This window comes from Pelophylax lessonae (genome assembly GCF_965119305.1).
Source record: "Pelophylax lessonae genome assembly, chromosome: 4".
NCBI lineage: Eukaryota > Metazoa > Chordata > Amphibia > Anura > Ranidae > Pelophylax > Pelophylax lessonae.
Genome location: NC_138771.1, coordinates 556,014,374 through 556,028,044, shown reverse-complemented (window position 1 = coordinate 556,028,044; position 13,671 = coordinate 556,014,374). Strand labels below are relative to the sequence as shown.

At 41.1% G+C, this 13,671-nt stretch overlaps 2 protein-coding genes across 2 annotated transcripts in view; both read left to right on the top strand.

The window, feature by feature from the left end:
- The window catches only part of LOC309553714 (all-trans-retinol 13,14-reductase-like), a 338,403-nt gene that overhangs the window by 142,310 nt on the left and 182,422 nt on the right, over window positions 1-13,671 (top strand). The gene's annotated exons all lie outside the window — the stretch shown is intronic.
- LOC309554491 (caspase-7-like) lies at window positions 2,919-12,640 on the top strand (the record flags this gene model as incomplete). The annotated part of the gene is made up of 4 exons (XM_082256240.1): window positions 2,919-3,117; window positions 7,026-7,198; window positions 7,283-7,412; window positions 12,388-12,640. The coding sequence occupies 4 exons, from the start codon at window positions 2,919-2,921 to the stop codon at window positions 12,633-12,635; spliced, it is 750 nt and encodes a 249-aa protein (XP_082112366.1). The 3' UTR covers window positions 12,636-12,640.

The window sequence follows — 13,671 nt, the reverse complement described above, 5'->3', positions numbered from 1 at the left end:
ATGTCCGTTTTTCATCCGCAAAAAAAATGGGATGAAAGATGGACATAAGGACCGCCCGTGTGAAAGGACCCTTAGAAGATTTCCTCTTCTTGTTCTGGGGAAAACTCAAAAAAATTGTGATTTCTCAGATTTATTTATGTATTTATTTTTTGACAATATTCACCAGTACAAACAGGCAGAGCTCCCTACTGTCCTTGATTTGGAAGGACTGTCCCTCTTTTGGACCCAAATCCCTCTTCTTTCCTCATTTGTCACTCTTTTTGGCCTGCTATATAAATCTCTATAAACTGCAAAAAATTCTGCATCCAGCCACTAAATTATTAAATTTGATAGTTTGAAAAAGCAGTGGTGGGGGGGGGGGGGGAGACACATGGGTTAAACCAATGATTTTTTTTTTGGCATTTCAGTTCTTTGTGTTCCATGTAACTGGTACATCACAGGAATAGGTCATTTGCCTACCTTTCATCAGCACATTGTGGTATCAATCATTTTCCAATTTTTAAAAGCAGCCAACATGTTGCAGCACACTGCAATGCAAAGTGGCGCACAATTGTGCATTGGTAAAATGGTGCATCCTACCGGGTTTTTTTTTTTTTTTTTGTGCATTAGCATTCATACATTTATCACACCATATGAAAATCATTTGCTTTTAAGTGCTAAAGTATAAACTGTGTCCCCCAAAATTTTTTTTTTTTTCTTCATTAGAGTGTCGGAAAAGAGCAGAACCCCTGTCTGATTGTTGTTGCTGTGTGTGTTCCTTCTAGGAAGTTGTAACTCTCTCTGTTTGTGTCACCGAGACCGAAGGTGATGAGAAATCTAAAGTGTTTTTTTTTTTTTTTTTGTAAGGGAATCTTCCAATAGGGACAACTGTCACAATATAATTGTTTTTAAGCCCTGGCTGTGCAAGCACTCCTCCCATAGCAATTTGTGGAAAGTCCACTTCCATGATGAAGTAATGGCAGAGCTATTGTGTAGCTCCAGGCTGTGGAAGTATGACCCTTCCTTCATGAGTTGTAAAATGACCCGCAGATCTGGAAATTCCACTAAAGGAATCCACTGACTTGATTGATGGATATAATGGCAAGTAAAGGCTTTTCTTTTTAAAAACTCCATTGAGCTGGTGAAAAATGCGTCATTCTTGTGAAATATATTTCAGATACCGTCAGCCATGCATTTTTTTTTTTTTTTTTATCTTAACCACTTGCCGACTGCGCACAGTATATTTACTGCGGCAGTCAGCCCCGGCCAGGCAGAGTGACGTAGGTCTACGTCGCTCGCCTGTCACCGGGTTTTGAGCCAATAGCAGGCGAGCGCGCGCCCGCTGAGGCTCGTTCACAGAGGAGGGCGGGCGTGTGACACTAGTCACACTACGATCGTCGGTAGAGCGGGAGAAAGGCGGGCGGCTTATGTAAACAAGCTGCCTGTCATTCTCCCCTGTGTAAAAAAATGGAGATCAGACGGTTCTACTATGTAGAACCGCTGATCTCTGTTTTTACAATAGTAGACATGTCCCACTACAGTTAGAAACACGCCCCTAGGACACACTTAACCCCTCCCTCTCCAATACAGTTAACCCCTTCCCTGCCAGTGTCATTTTTGCAGTAACAGTGCATATATATAGCACTGATTACTGTAGTAATGTCACTGGTACCCCCAAAAGTGTCAAAAATGTCAGTCAAGGGTCCGATCTGTCCGCCGCCATGTCGCAGTACCGCAAAAAAAATCGCAGATCGCCGCCATTACTTGCTAAAAAAAAAAAAAAAACACCAAAAATGACAATCTTTCCCTTTGTTAATAAACGCGATAACTTTTGCGCAAACCAATCAAAATACGCTTTTTGCAATTTTTTTTTTTCAAACATGTAGCATAAAACAAATTGTTAAATTTTGATTTTTACATTTTTTTGGGGGGGAATTTCATATAAAAAAAAAAAAGTGAAAAATATTGTTATTTTTGCAAAATTTACGCTCTATTTTTTCAAATACCACCAAAAGAAAGCTCTGTTTGTGGGAAAAAAAAAGGACGTGAAATTCGTTTAGGTACAGCATCGCAGGACCGCACAATTGTCCGTTTAAGTCACGCAGTAAAAAATCGCAAAAACCCCCCTGGTCAGGAAGGGGGGTAAAATCTTCCGGGGCTTAAGTGGTTAAGGCTCTGTTTACATCTTGGCATCCGGGATCACGGGCAGAATCGCTGCAATTCTGCCAGCACTCCCGGATCACGGCATATCACGAGAACAATAATGGGGAAGAAGAGCAAGGCTTTCATGTAGCTCTCCTTTTCTGGGAAGTTGCACAGTTGAGTTAACAGAAGGGACCCCAACAAAAGTCTCAGTCCTCTCCCATTCTATCCAAATTGTTAAAAAATAAAAAAAATCATTTTTGTCTGCAGTTGATTATCAATTTAAAAGAAGTTCCCTAATTATTTTGGTTTCCTTCCAGGAAAAATACACAGGATATTGGTGCTTCTAGTTCAACAATGCTTTGTAAAGCTGCCTCTACACTAGTAGATTTTTGTACATAGTATCATACAGACATTTGTACGAAAGTTCTTTGTCCATTCGATGGCTGGACGAACGTCATTTAAAAAGTGCTTTAAAATGCAGTTTGCTTTTATTATTCAAATTTTGGAATAAATGTAATTTTCTGAGATAGATATATGTGTGTATATATATATATATATATATATGTATATGTATATGTATGTATGTGTGTGTATATATATATATATATTATAAAAGCTTGAGTCTCTAAACAATAGAATAAGCCACAAAAGTGTAATAACCTCGGCCTCAGTAGTATTAGTAAGTATTGAAGAATTATGTAGTATATTTGAACCATTTAGGCGATGTTGCTTTGCCAGTTGTATGCTAACATTCTAATTTGCATATATATATTGCCTTTCTCCAGTTACCCATCATGATGAAACCACGTGCTCTGATCATCTCCATGACTGAGTTTCACAGTCGGACAGGTGGAAATGGTATGAAGTTGGATCCCCGTAAAGGTGCAAAGCGCGACACAAAACGTCTCTTCCGTATTCTATCCAGTCTGGGTTTTGCGGTTACTTTGCATACTGATATTAGTGCCAGAGAGATTAGAGAGATCTATCGAAAAGGTAATTGCACTTTATAGTGTGGTCATTTCGGTATTTTTATAAACTTTTTTTTTTTTTTTTTTTTTTTTAATTATTTTACATTATTATAGGTCTAATGATACAAATCCTAAATTTAAGCACATATATGTACGGGGCAGTCATATTTGCTAACTGCATAAACGGGCTCTGTTCCTGTTCTGCATTGCATACATATTATTTCTGCTTTATGGTTCCTTCTAACAATGCAAATCTGTGGGTCAGCTGACATTGAAAACAATGCCCTCCCCCCTGTGGTAGATGTTTTATATCAGCAGCTGTTTACCAAGAAGGCAGAGTGACCCAAATACACCTCCCAAGATGACCACTGCCTTGCTAAAGAAGCTGAGGGTAAAAGGTGATGGACTGGCCAAGCATGTCTCAATACCTAAACCTATTGAGCATCTGTGGGGTATCCTCAAATGGAAGGTGGAGGAGCGCAAGGTCTCTAACATCCACCAGCCCTGTGATGTGGTCATGGAGGAGTGGAAGAGGACTCCAGTGGCAACCTGTGAAGCTCTGGTGAACTCCATGCCCATGAGGGTTAAGGCAGTGCTGGAAAATAATGGTGGCCACACAAAATATTGACACTTTGGGCCCAATTTGGACATTGTCACTTAGGAGTGTACTCAGTTTTGTTGCCAGCGGTTTAGACATTAATGGCTGTGTGTTGAGTTATTTTTAGAGGACAGCAAATTTACACTGTTATACAAGCTGTACACTCACTACTTTAGGTTGTAGAAAAGTGTAATTTCTTCAGTGTTGTCACATAAAAAGATATATAATAAAAATATTTCCAAAAATGTGAGGGGTGTACTCACTCGTGTGTGTATGTATGTATGTTATATATATATATATATATATATATATATATATATATATATATAAATATAATATATACAGACCAAATAGTTTGTTTGGACCCACCTTCTCATTCAAAGAGTTTTTTCTTTATTTTCATGACTATGAGAATTGTAGAGTCACACTTCAAGAGGTAGTCACCTGAAATGGTTTTCACTTCACAGGTGTGCCCTGTCAGGTTTAATAAGTGTGATTTCTTGCCTTATAAATGGGGTTAGGACCATCAGTTGTGTTGTGCAGAAGTCAGGTGGATACACAGCTGATAGTCCTACTGAATAGACTGTTAAGGCCCGTACACACGTACCGATCGTCGGCATACAAACGTCGGCGGACGAAAGATCTGCCGATTGTACGCTTGTTAGTATGGTGCCTCCGACAGCTGTCTGCGCACATTCTGCGGACAAGAGTCTTTCTTGCAAGCATTTAAATTTTTGTATGCCGACACCAGAACGGACGATTGTTTGCCAGTCAGTACAGAATTCTGCCGACAGACCGCAGATTTGCAAGACTGGGCATGCTCAGAAAAGAAAAAACACAGGGAAAGTTAACCATTACATGACATCACTTCTGCAGTCGGCTGTAGTCGGCGGACAAAATTCTTGGGCAGTCTTTGCACTTTTCAACAGACACCGACATCCCGGGGGAAAAAGACGAACGTTTGTATGCCGACGATCGGTACGTGTGTACGGGGCTTTAGAATCAGGGCTGTCTTTAACACAGGGCAAAAGGGGCAGCTGCCCCAGGTCTAGTCATTGTTGTGGGGCCCAAAGCAGCTGCCCCTTGAGCTCCCAAATAGTTGATAAGTGGATTCAAGAGGGCCCAAGAAAATTTTTGCCCAGGGTCCAATCAAGAATAAAGACGGCCCTGGTTAGAATTTGTATTATAGCAAGAAAAAAGCAGCTAAGTACAGGAAAACGAGTGGCAGAAGAGACTTGTTTGGGCTAAAGAACACAAGGAATGGACATTTGACCAGTGGAAATCTGTGCTTTGGTCTGACAAGTCCAAATTTGAGATCTTTGGTTCCAACCACCGTGTCTTTGTGCAACGCAGAAAAGGTGAACGGATGGACTCTACATGCCTGGTTCCCACCGTGAAGCATGGAGGAGTAGGTGTGATGGTGTGGGGGTGCGTTGCTGGTGACACTGTTGGGGATTTATTAAAATTTGAAGGCATACTGAACCAGCATGGCTACCACAGCATCTTGCAGCGGCATGCTATTCCATCCGGTTTGCGTTTAGTTGGACCATCATTTATTTTTCAACAGGACAATGACCCCAAAGACACCTCCAGGCTGTGTAAGGGCTATTTGACCAAGAAAGAGAGTGATGGGGTGCTGCGCCAGATGACCTGGCCTCCACATTCACCGGACCTGAACCCAATCAAGATGGTTTGGGGTGAGCTGGACCGCAGAGTGAAGGCAAAAGGGCCAACAATTGCTAAGCATCTCTGGGAACTCCTTCAAGACTTGGTTGGAAGACCATTTCAGATGACTACCTCTTGAAGCTCATCAAGAGAATGCAAAGCAGTAATCAAAGCAAAAGGTGGCTACTTTGAAGAACCTAGAATATGACAGATTTTTAGTTGTTTCACACTTTTTTGTTATGTATATAATTCCACATGTGATAATTCATAGTTTTGATGCCTTCAGTGTGAATCTACAATTTTTATAGTCATGAAAATAAAGAAAACTCTTTGAATGAGAAGGTGGGTCCAAACTTTTGGTCTGTACTATATATATCACAGGAAATCGCCTAACAACTTTTTGTCATTGGGTCATAAACCTTGAAAATTACAAAGTTCAAAAAGTATCCGTGCTTCTCCCCCTTTCCCTGAATGCAGAACAAAATAAACTGTGCTATTAAGTGACATTATATGAAAAGCCAACATTTCACATGTATAATATGGTAATATAGTTGTATATAAGCAACAGTATTATACATCCTGGCCGATTTTTATCGATTTTTCTTTTCCCACTTGCTCTGCACCACAGTAGGTTGGTGGAACAAGCAGGAAACTTCTGAGGGATCCTGCAGGTGTCACTGTAGAAGGTTTACTTTCCAGTGGCTGCCTAGAGTGAAATGGCACGATTGTGGTCACCAGATGTCAATCACAAAGCTGGAGTTGCCCACAAGCTGATGCAAAAAGTCGCGTGGTGCACCTCGAATAGGAAAAAGGACAAAATTGCTAGTTCTACTACAGGGAAATTGCAGAGCATGCGCAGTGCGAGTGGCTGCTATTACGTTGCCGCTACCTACAGGGAGGTCCAGGGAAACGGCCGATTCAACCAGATATTTTCCAAAATATGAAATGATAATGGATTGAAAAGGGCATAGGTAGAGGTGATACTGTAAATTGGAACACAGAAAATGTCTGCATGTAATGAAACGTTCAAGTAAATTTTTAATTATCTTTTTGCAGGATGGTTACGTTTAAGTTAAGCCAATATGTTATAATTTAAAGGTGTAAATCTTATACCATTAAAAAATATATGATCCAAATGTTTTCCATTTAGGCTTAAGACAACATACCAGAATGTTTATAGAATAGAACAGATGCAATGTACAAAATTAATTTCCCATTGGACTTTGAGTGCCATAATGTAAACAAAAATATGGATCTAGAAGTATAACAATCTTTATTTACAATGTTTGTTAAAAGACATAAAATTGACATAGTAGCTGATATACTGAACAATACAATGTCATAAAATCCCCAAAAAGTTCCTTAATCAGGGGATAGTTCTAGTATTGCCATAGTCCAGTCTCAAAGTCCCATGGGAAATTCATGCTGTACTTTGTATTTGAGTAGGGATGTTGGCCATTTATTATCAAGCTACAAATATGCTACATTAGAGAGCAGAGCAGAAAGCAATGTTTTATGTCAATGTGAGACCACAGAAATTCAGATAGGAGATCCAAGTTTTGGAGCTCTAAAGCCATACCTGTCCATTGTGACTTAATAGATTGTCTGAGCAGTTTGTGGGTAATATTTATCTGGGGCCTGTCGGTAAATGACCACTCTGTATCTTTCAGAGAGAAAAATGCCTCAAGGGGACTGTTTCATCAGCGTCTTTTCCAGCCATGGTGAGGAGGGGGTCATTTATGATTTCCACGGTGAACAGGTGTACCTTAGAGACCTGTATGATTTGCTGTCTCCAGAGAACTGCCCAACACTGGCTGGGGTACCCAAACTGTTCTTTATACAGGTGACTATGTACAAACAACGGTGGGACAGGTGGTGCAGAGATCTATGACAGGGCTGTGGAATTCATATCTGCTTTGTGTTCTAGGCATGCAGAGGAAACGGGTTGGATGAAGGTGCCATCCTAGAGACTGATGGCGCTCCACAACAAATAAGTGCATTCTCTCATATAGATTTCCTCCCGAGGGACACTGTGGTGGTATTTGCCAGCAGTGAAGGTAGGTGAAGCATATTGTGTAACGTTTTCCAATACCTAAACAGTGAAATTGCGCATAGCCTAAATTAACCACCTCCCAGTTTTCTAGCATTTTTTGCTCACATGTAACAATCTGTATCATTTTCTAGAAAATTACTTGGAACCACCAAAGAAAATAAATAAAAAAAGAAAATAATAATAAATATACAGTGCCTTGCAAAAGTATTCGGGCCCCTTGAACTTTGCGACCTTTTGCCACCTTTCAGGCTTCAAACATAAAGATATAAAACTGTAATCTTTTGTGAAGAATCAACAAGTGGGACACAATCATGAAGTGGAACAAAATTTATTGGATATTTCAAACTTTAACAAATAAAGAAACTGAAAAATTGGGCGTGCAAAATTATTCAGCCCCTTTACTTTCAGTGCAGCAAACTCTCTCCAGAAGTTCAGTGAGGATCTCTTAATGATCCAATGTTGACCTAAATGACTAATGATGATAAATAGAATCCACCTGTGTGTAATCAAGTCTCCGTATAAATGCACCTGCACTGCGATAGTTTTAGAGGTCCGTTTAAAGCGCAGAGAGCATCATGAAGAACAAGGAACACACCAGGCAGGTCCGAGATACTGTCGTGGAGAAGGTTCAAGCCGGATTTGGATACATAAAGATTTCCCAAGCTTTAAACATCCCAAGGAGCACTGTGCAAGCGATAATATTGAAATGGAAGGAGTATTAGACCACTGCAAATCTACGAAGACCTGGCTGTCCCTCTACACTTTCAGCTCATACAAGGAGAAGACTGATCAGAGATGCAGCCAAGAGGCCCATGATCACTCTGGATGAACTGCAGAGATCTACAGCTGAGGTGGGAGACTCTGTCCATAGGACAACAATCAGTCGTATACTGCACAAATCTGGCCTTTATGGAAGAGTGGCAAGAAGAAAGCCATTTCTTAAAGATATCCATAAAAAGTGTAGTTTAAAGTTTGCCACAAGCCACCTGGGAGACACACTGAACATGTGGAACATGTGGAAGAAGGTGCTCTGGTCAGATGAAACCAAAATCAAACTTTTTGGCAACAATGCAAAGCGTTATGTTTGGCGTAAAAGCAACACAGCTCATCACCCTGAACACACCATCCCCACTGTCAAACATGGTGGTGACAGCATCATGGTTTGGGCCTGCTTTTTCTTCAGCAGGGACAGGGAAGATGGTTAAAATTGATGGGAAGATGGATGGAGCCAAATACAGGACCATTCTGGAAGAAAACCTGATGGAGTCTGCAAAAGACCTGAGACTGGGACGGAGATTTGTCTTCCAACAAGACACTGATCCAAAACATAAAGCAAAATCTACAACGGAATGGTTCACAAATAAACATATCCAGGTTTTAGAATGGCCAAGTCAAAGTCCAGACCTGAATCCAATCGAGAATCTGTGGAAAGAACTGAAAACTGCTGTTCACAAACACTCTCCATCCAACCTCACTGAGCTCGAGCTGTTTTGCAAGGAGGAATGGGCAAAAATTTCAGTCTCTTGATGTGCAAAACTGATAGAGACATACCCCAAGCGACTTACAGCTGTAATCGCAGCAAAAGGTGGAGCTACAAAGTATTAACTTAAGGGTGCTGAATAGTTTTGCACGCCCAATTTTTCAGTTTTTTATTTGTTAAAGTTTGAAATATCCAATAAATTTCATTCCACTTCATGATGTGTCCCACTTGTTGATTCTTCACAAAAAATTAGTTTTATATGTTTGTTTGAAGCCTGAAATGTGGCAAAAGGTCGCAAAGTTCAAGGGGGCCGAATACTTTCGCAAGGCACTGTATATATTCTCACACAAGTGAGTACACCCCTATCATTTTTGGAAATATTTTATTATACCTTTTCATGAGATGACACTTTGCTACAATGTAAAGTATGGAGTGCACAGCTTGTATAACAGTGTAAATTTGCTGTCCCCTCAAAATCACTCAACACACAGCCATTAATGTCTAAACCGCTGGCAACAAAAGTGAAGACACCCCCTAAGTGAAAATGTCCAAGTTGGGCCCAATTAGCCATTTTCCCTCGCTGGTGTCATGTGACTTGTTAGTGTTACAAGGTCTCAGGTGTGTTAAATTTGGTGTTATCACTCTCTCTCATACCGGTCACTGGAAGTTCAACATGGCACCTCATGACAAAGAACTCTGAGGATCTGAAAAAAAAGAGTTGTTGCTTTACATAAAGATGGTCTAGGCTAGAAGAAGATTGCAAGACCCTGAAACTGAGCTGCAGCACGGTGGCCAAGACCATACAGCGGTTTAACAGGACCGGTTTCCCTTCAGAACAGGTCTAATCATGGTCGACCAAAGAAGTTGAGTGCACCTGCTCAGCGTCCTTTACAGAGGTTGTCTTTGGGAAATGGACGTATGAGTGCTGCCAGCATTGCTGCAGGGATTGAAGGGGTGGGGGTTAGCCTGTCAGTGCTCAGACCATACGTCGCACACTGCATCAAATTGGTCTGCATGGCTGTCTTTCCAGAAGGAAGCCTCTTCTAAAGGTGATGGACAAGAGAGCCTGCAAACAGTTTGCTGAAGACAAGCAGACTAAGGACATGGATTACTGGAACCATGTCCTGTGGTCTAATGAGACCAAAATAAACTTCTTTGGTTCAGATGGTGTCAAGTGTGTGTGTGGTGGCAACCAGGTGAGGAGTACAAGGACAAGTGTGTCTAGCCTAACGTGTCATGGTCTGGGACTGCATGAGTGCTACCTGCACTGGGGAGCTACTGTTCATTGAGGGAACCATGAATGCCAACATGTATTGTGACCTACTGAAGCAGACCATGATCCCCCCCCCCCCTCCCTTCGGAGACTGGGCCGCAAGCCAATATCCCAACATAACGACTCTAGAAAACGCCTCCAAGAGAAGCTGGGAGGAAAGGTGATGGACTGGCCAAGCATGTCTCCAGACCTAAACCCTATTGAGCATCTGTGGGGCACCCTCAAACGGAAGGTGGAAAATTGCAAGGTCTCGAACATCCACCAGATCCAACTCTGGTGAACTCCATGCCCAAGAGGCTTAAGGCAGTGCTGGAAAATGATGGTGGCCACACACCATATTGACACTTTGGTCCCAATTTGAAAGAGGTGTACTCCCTTTTTGTTTCCAGTGGTTTAGACATTAATGGCTATGTGTTGAGTGAGTTTGAGGGGACAGCAAATTTACACTGTTTCACAAGCTGTACACTCACTACTTTAAATTGTAGCAAAGTGTAATTTCTTCAGTGTTGTCACATAAAGAATATACAGTATAATAAAATATTTACAAAAATGTGAGTGGTGTAGTCACTTTTTGTGAAATACTGTATGTATATGTGTATATATGTGTGTGTGTGTGTGTGTGTGTGTCTGTGTGTGTGTGTGTGTGTGTGTGTGTGTGTGTGTATATATATATATATATATATATATATATATATATATATATACATACACATACACACACACACACACACACACACACACACACACACACACACACACACACCTATCAGAGGCCCTAGTGAATAAATTGGTGGGTTTTGAAATTGTTTTTGTATGTCACGTGGTATTTGCACAGCGTTTTTACTTTTATTGCTGTCGCAAGGAATGTAAACATCCTTTTGACAGTTACTCCTGTATGGAGAGATCTGGGTTCTTATGACCCTAAATTTCTTCTCTGCACTTAAAATCATTAAATACACCAAGATCTGTGTTTGTGAATGCTATTGAATGTCGCCTATTGTTTCTAAATAAACCGGATGTGATGTCATGCCATTGCTCCCAAGATACTATTATTAGGAGCCAATTGCAGGTTTGCTTGACTGTCCAGCTGGTCACTTGGGTCTCCCGGTTGGAAGGGAGAGCCCGAGCAAGCCGTGGAAGGGAGAGGGACGTCTCCTCCTGCTGCATGTAATGGCAATCACAGCCGCTCTGATTGTTCTTACAAGAGAGTCGAGCTCTAAAAAAAAATGATACCGGGGGTGATACCAGTGATCTCAGTAATACCACCAAAAATCCAGCGACGGGGCAGTGGTTCAAGACCTTAGAATAAAGCTTTAGTTCTGTAGATAAAATCCTGGTATAGGTTTAAAAAAAAAAATTACAACTTCTGAAAGGACCAAACATTTTCTTCTTTGATCTCTTCCGACCCCCCCCCCCCCCCCAGACTAGCTGTCTTGTATGCTTTCATGTAGACAAAGTTGGCAGCCAGGTGAGGATGAATAAAATGTTCTCTTTATTTTGTCGGAGTACACATGTTCCAAACAGATCCAACACTAATGTGTTTCAGCCTATCCAGGCCTTACTCGTAGTTTGTGTAATCCTTGGTTGAAAAAAAGCGAAAAATGTGCTCATCCTCATCTGGTTGCCAACTTTATGGAGATGGAAGAGCTCTTGTGATGCGTGGTGGAGACCGCAAGTAAGGCCCAGTGGGTGGAAGCAGCTTTTGCTAGCCCCTGATTGCATGACTGGGTTGCAGTGCCATTATCTTGCATTGGTGTTTTTAGCTGTCTTGTGATGCCATCTCCCCCCACCCTCTACTAAGTGTTAGTATCACACAAACCAGATAAGACATCATAACAAGACAAAACATTCTGACACAAAGTGGAGATGCAAAAAGACAATCTGGCCTTTTGCAAACAGATGTGTATTAGCTCCTGTACGGTTAGGCATTACTCGTGCCACATTCAGCTGGGACTACAAGTGAGCTGCACTTGTGTAATTTGCTTCTGCATTGGTGTTGAGTTGACCCACGCATGCATGCATGTACTGTGTATTTTTGGGGTGGGGAGTATAGACTTAAGAGCATTGTTCTTGTGATGAAAATGTAAAGTCCTATATTAAATAGTAAAGTAGTAAGGGGTCCATAATGGCAACAAACAGGGCAGAGGTGTACAGTTTACTATACTAGTGCTGAAAAAATGTGGGATTGCATACGACTTGCTGCTGAATCTATGTTGCTCTCTTCAGGTTATGCTGCATTCAACAATCCCCTGGGCTCCGTTTTCCTGCAGACGCTTTGTGACATGCTTGATGGAAATGAGAAGGACCTTGAAATCACTCAGCTTCTTACTCGTCTTAATCATCTGGTGGCCTACAATTTTGAAAGCAAAGGAAGCCATGGAGGCTACAAAGAGATGCCGTGCTATATCACCAACCTCACCAGGGACCTGTACCCATTCAGGGGGAGGGACAAACCCACCCGTTTAGTACAATAATTCTACACTGCCAGTTCTCAACTGAAGAGTTGACTTTCTCATTTGTATTATTGCCCAGTTGTAGCAAAAGGCACCAGACCTTACCAAATATCTGGAGAAAATGCACAAGAAGTTAAAGTAAAACTAGAGGCTAAAAGTTTTTTTTTTTTTTTTTTAAGTTTTGGATACAGTGGAGAGGGATTTGAACACTTGTCAGTTTGTATTGCTGCATGTGTCCTCCTTAGGGAGATTAACCCTCTCTAATTGTCCTGTTTACCATCATTGAATCTAAAATAAAATCCCAAATTTTAAGACCATAATAAAGGGGAAATTTTCCAACCAGAACACTAGTTTTGGTGACATGAGAGTCCCCAAGGAATTCCCTTAACTTGGAGGGATTTCCTCTCACTTCCTGATTGGCTATGGTACAGAAAGTGAGAGGAAATCTCTGCAATGGGATACAGGTGGCAAAAAATGTGTGCCCTTTTAAGGGATAATTTTTTTTTTTTTATGCCCATGGTGGCAAAATACATCCAGCACTTGCATGCCACAATTCCGCAAATGCTGAGAAGGTGCACCGAAAAAGAACCATGCATTGCTTGGTCAATTGGCTATTTCACGCATTTCGCACTTTGTAGCCTGGTTCAGTGGTGGGCAATACATCATAGTTGCTAATCGAATTGCAGAATAACTAGCAAAGGCTTTTTTCAAATGATCACTGTGAGTTATTGCACATCATTGTATACACAATGTTTAGTGTTCAAAAAAATATTTGGGACTTTGCGTGAGGTGTAACAATGAAACTCCTGCCGTAGAGTCTCCATCCCTATGTATATGAAAAAATAAGAACACTTAGTGTTCAAAAAAATATTTGGGACTTTGCGTGAGGTGTAAATATTTTTTTGAACACTAAGTGTTCTCATTTTTTCATATACATAGGGATGGAGACTCTACGGCAGTTTCATTTAAAGTCCCATTTCCCTTTCTATCCCCTTTCCTCCCCCCTTTCCCTTATGCCCCTTTTTATTACGTATACACAATGTTATTAGATAAGCTG